Here is a 4,243-nt window from a genome sequence, read left to right on the forward strand (position 1 = left end):
TGTAGTTTGATCTAATGTGGTTTCAACAACAGATGTTAAGCCAGGTGTAGTTGCTCCAGTAGTTGTTACTAAGGGTGTGGATGTTTCCAATACAATTCTCGCTGAACTACCTACTGGTGTTGTCTCAGCAGAAGTGGTACCTAGGCTAGTTGTTTCTGCAGAAGGTGTAGTTTTCAGAGGCACTGTGGTCTCAACTGCAGATGTTAAGCTAAGTGTAGTTTCAGGAGTAATTGTTGTTCCAGCAGTTTTGACTAAGGGTGTGGATGTTTCCAATACAATTTGTGTTGAACTACCTGATGGTGTCGTTTCAGCAGAAGTGGTGCCTAGAGTAGTAGTTTCTGCAGGTGGTGTAGTTTTCAGAGCCAGTGTGGTCTCAACTGAAGATGTTAAGCCAGGTATAGTTTCAGGTGAGGTTGTTGCTCCAGCAGTCATAATGGGTGTGGATGATTCCATTTGAATTGCTGTAGAACTAACTAATGGTGCAGTTTCTGCAGAAGTTGTAGTATGAACTAATGTGGTTTCATAAGCAGATATTAAGCCAGGTGTAGATTCAGGCGAGGTTGTTGTTCCAGTAGTTGTGACTAAGGGTGTGGATGTTTCCAATACAATTTGTGTTGAACTACCTAATGGTGTTGTTTCAGCAGAAGTGCTGCCTAGGGTAGTAGTTTCTACAGAAGTTGTAGTTTGAGCCACTGTGGTTTTAACAGCAGATGTTAAGCCAAATGTAGTTTCAGGTGTGGTTGTTGCTCCAGTGGTCGTCATAATGGGTATGGATGATTCCACTTGAATTTCTGTAGAACTAACTAATGTTGTAGTTTCTGCAGAAGTTGTAGTTTTCAGAGCCACTGTGGTCTCAACTGCAGATGTTAAGCCAGGTGTAGTTTCAGGTGAGGTTGTTGCTCCAGCAGTCGTCATAATGGGTGTGGATGATTCGGTTTGAACTGCTGTAGAACTACCTAATGGTGTTGTTTCAGCAGAAGTGGTACCTAGACTAGTTGTTTCTGCAGGTGGTGTAGTTTTCAGAGCCAGTGTGTTCTCAAGAGCAGATGTTAAGCCAGGTGTAGTTTCAGGTGTAATTGTTGTTCCAGCAGTTGTGATTAAGGGTGTGGATGTTTCCAATACAATTCGCGCTGAACTACCTAATGGTGTTGTCTCAGCAGAAGTGCTGCCTAGGGTAGTAGTTTCTGCAGAAGTGGTACGTAGACTAGTTGTTTCTGCAGGTGGTGTAGTTTTCAGAGGCACTGTGGTCTCAACTGCAGATGTTAAGCTAAATGTAGTTTCAGGTGTGGTTGTTGCTCCAGCGGTCGTCATAATGGGTGTGGATAATTCCATTTGAATTGCTGTAGAACTACCTAATGGTGTTGTCTCAGCAGAAGTGGTGCCTAGGGTAGTAGTTTCTGCAGAAGTTGTAGTTTGATCTAATGTGGTTTCAACAACAGATGTTAAGCCAGGTGTAGTTGCTCCAGTAGTTGTGACTAAGGGTGTGAATGTTTCCAATACAATTCTCGCTGAACTACCTACTGGTGTTGTCTCAGCAGAAGTGGTGCCTAGGGTAGTAGTTTCTACAGAAGTTGTAGTTTGAGCCACTGTGGTTTCAACAGCAGATGTTAAGCCAAGAGTAGTTTCAGGTGTGGTTGTTGCTCCAGCAGTTGTCATAATGGGTGTGGATGATTCCGTTTGAATTGCTGTAGAACTAACTAATGGTGCAGTTTCTGCAGAAGTGGTACCTAGACTAGTTGTTTCTGCAGGTGGTGTAGTTTTCAGAGCCAGTGTGGTCTCAAGAGCAGATGTTAAGCCAGGTATAGTTTCAGGTGAGGTTGTTGCTCCAGCAGTTGTCATAATGGGTGTGGATGATTCCGTTTGAATTGCTGTAGAACTAACTAATGGTGCAGTTTCTGCAGAAGTGGTACCTAGACTAGTTGTTTCTGCAGGTGGTGTAGTTTTCAGAGCCAGTGTGGTCTCAAGAGCAGATGTTAAGCCAGGTGTAGTTTCAGGTGTAATTGTTGTTCCAGCAGTTGTGACTAAGGGTGTGGATGTTTCCAATACAATTCTCACTGAACTACCTACTGGTGTTGTCTCAGCAGAAGTGGTGCCTAGGGTAGTAGTTTCTACAGAAGTTGTAGTTTGAGCCACTGTAGTCCCAACTGCAGATGTTAAGCCAAGTGTAGTTTCAAGTGTGGTTGTTGCTTCAGCAGTTGTCATAATGGGTGTGGATGATTTTGTTTGAATTGCTGTCGAACTACCTGATGGTGTCGTTTCAGCAGAAGTGGTGCCTAGGGTAGTAGTTTCTACAGAAGTTGTAGTTTCAGCTAATGTGGTTTTAACAACGGATGTTAAGCCAAGTGTAGTTTCAAGTGTGGTTGTTGCTTCAGCAGTTGTCATAATGGGTGTGGATGATTCCATTTGAATTACTGTAGAACTAACTAATGGTGCAGTTTCTGCAGAAGTGGTGCCTAGGGTAGTAGTTTCTGCAGGTGGTGTAGTTTTCAGAGCCAGTGTGGTCTCAACAGCAGATGTAAAGACAGGTGTAGTTTCAGGTGTGGTTGTTGCTCCAGCAGTCATCATAATGGGTGTGGATGATTCCATTTGAATTACTGTAGAACTAACTAATGGTGCAGTTTCTGCAGAAGTGGTGCCTAAGGTACTAGTTTCTGCAGGTGTTGTAGTTTGAACGAATGTGGTTTCAACTGCAGATGTTAAGCCAGGTGTAGTTTCAGGCGAGGTTGTTGCTCCAGCAGTAGTGATTAAGGGTGTGAATGTTTCCAATACAATTTGTGTAGAACTACCTAATACTGTCTTTTCAGCAGAAGTGGTGCCTAGGCTAGTTGTTTCTGCAGAAGGTGTAGTTTTCAGAGCCAGTGTGGTCTCAACTGCAGATGTTAAGCCAGGTGTAGTTTCAGGTGAGGTTGTTGCTCCAGCAGTCGTCATAATGAGTGTGGAAGATTCCATTTGAGTTGCTGTGGAACTACCTAATGGTGTCGTTTCAGCAGAAGTGGTGCCTAGGGTAGTAGTTTCTGCAGAAGTTGTAGTTTGAACTAATGTGGTTTCAACAGCAGATGTTAAGCCAGGTGTAGTTTCAGCCGTGGTTGTTGTTCCAGCAGTTGTGAGTAAGGCTGTGGATGTTTCCAATACAATTCGTGTTGAACTACCTAATGGTGTTGTTTCTGCAGAAGTTGTAGTTTGAGCTAATGTGGTTTCAACAGCAGATGTTAAGCCAAGTGTAGTTTCAGGTGTGGTTGTTGCTCTAGCGGTTGTCATAACGGGTGTGGATGATTCCATTTGAATTGCTGTAGAACTAACTAATGGTGCAGTTTCTGCAGAAGTGGTACCTAGGCTAGTTGTTTCTGCAGGTGGTGTAGTTTTCAGAGCCAGTGTCGTCTCAACTGCAGATGTTAAGCCAGGTGTAGTTTCAGGTGTGGTTGTTGCTTCAGCAGTCGTCACAATGGGTGTGGATGACTCCGTTTGAATTGCTGTAGAACTAACTAATGGTGTAGTTTCTGCAGAAGTTGTAGTTTGAACTAATGTGGTTTCAACTGCAGATGTTAAGCCAGGTTTAGTTTCAGGCGAGGTTGTTGTTCCAGCAGTTGTGATTAACGGTGTGGATGTTTCCAATATAATTCGCGTTGAACTACCTAATGGTGTTGTTTCAGCAGAAGTGGTACCTAGGCTACTTGTTTCTGCAGAGGTTGTAGTTTTCAGAGCCAGTGTGGTCTCAACTGCAGTTGTTAAGCCAGGTGTAGTTTCAGGTGTGGTTGTTGCTGCAGCGGTCGTCATAATGGGTGTGGATAATTCCGTTTGAATTGCTGTAAAACTAACTAATGGTGTCATTTCAGCAGAAGTGGTACCTAGGCTAGTTGTTTCTGCAGGCTGTGTAGTTTTCAGAGCCAGTGTGGTCTCAACAGCAGATGTTAAGCTAAGTGTAGTTTCAGGCGAGGTTGTTGTTCCAGCAGTTGTGATTAAGGGTGTGGATGTTTCCAATACAATTCGTGTTGAACTACCTAATGGTGTTGTCTCAGCAGAAGTGCTGCCTAGGGCAGTAGTTTCTGCAGAAGTTGTAGTTCGAGCTAATGTGGTTTGAACAGCAGATGTTAAGCCAAGTGTAGTTTCAGGTTTCGTTGTTGCTCCAGCAGTCATCACAGTGAGCGTGGAAGATTCCATTTGAGTTGCTGTGGAACTACCTAATGGTGTCATTTCAGCAGAAGTGGTGCCTAAGGTAGTAGTTTCTGCAGAAGTTGTGGTTTGA

The 4,243-nt window shown here is 43.7% G+C and overlaps 1 protein-coding gene across 1 annotated transcript in view; it reads right to left on the bottom strand.

Annotated features, from left to right (window-relative positions):
• The window catches only part of LOC127524229 (mucin-2-like), a 9,350-nt gene extending 8,918 nt beyond the window's left edge, over positions 1-432 (bottom strand). The window contains exon 1 of the mRNA XM_051915691.1: positions 294-432. Within this exon, the coding sequence (XP_051771651.1) occupies positions 294-432 (139 nt within the window). The remainder of the gene's footprint in view (positions 1-293) is intronic.
• Positions 433-4,243: the final 3,811 nt, after the last annotated feature.

This window comes from Ctenopharyngodon idella, chromosome 12 (assembly GCF_019924925.1).
Source record: "Ctenopharyngodon idella isolate HZGC_01 chromosome 12, HZGC01, whole genome shotgun sequence".
In the NCBI taxonomy this organism is placed as follows: domain Eukaryota; kingdom Metazoa; phylum Chordata; class Actinopteri; order Cypriniformes; family Xenocyprididae; genus Ctenopharyngodon; species Ctenopharyngodon idella.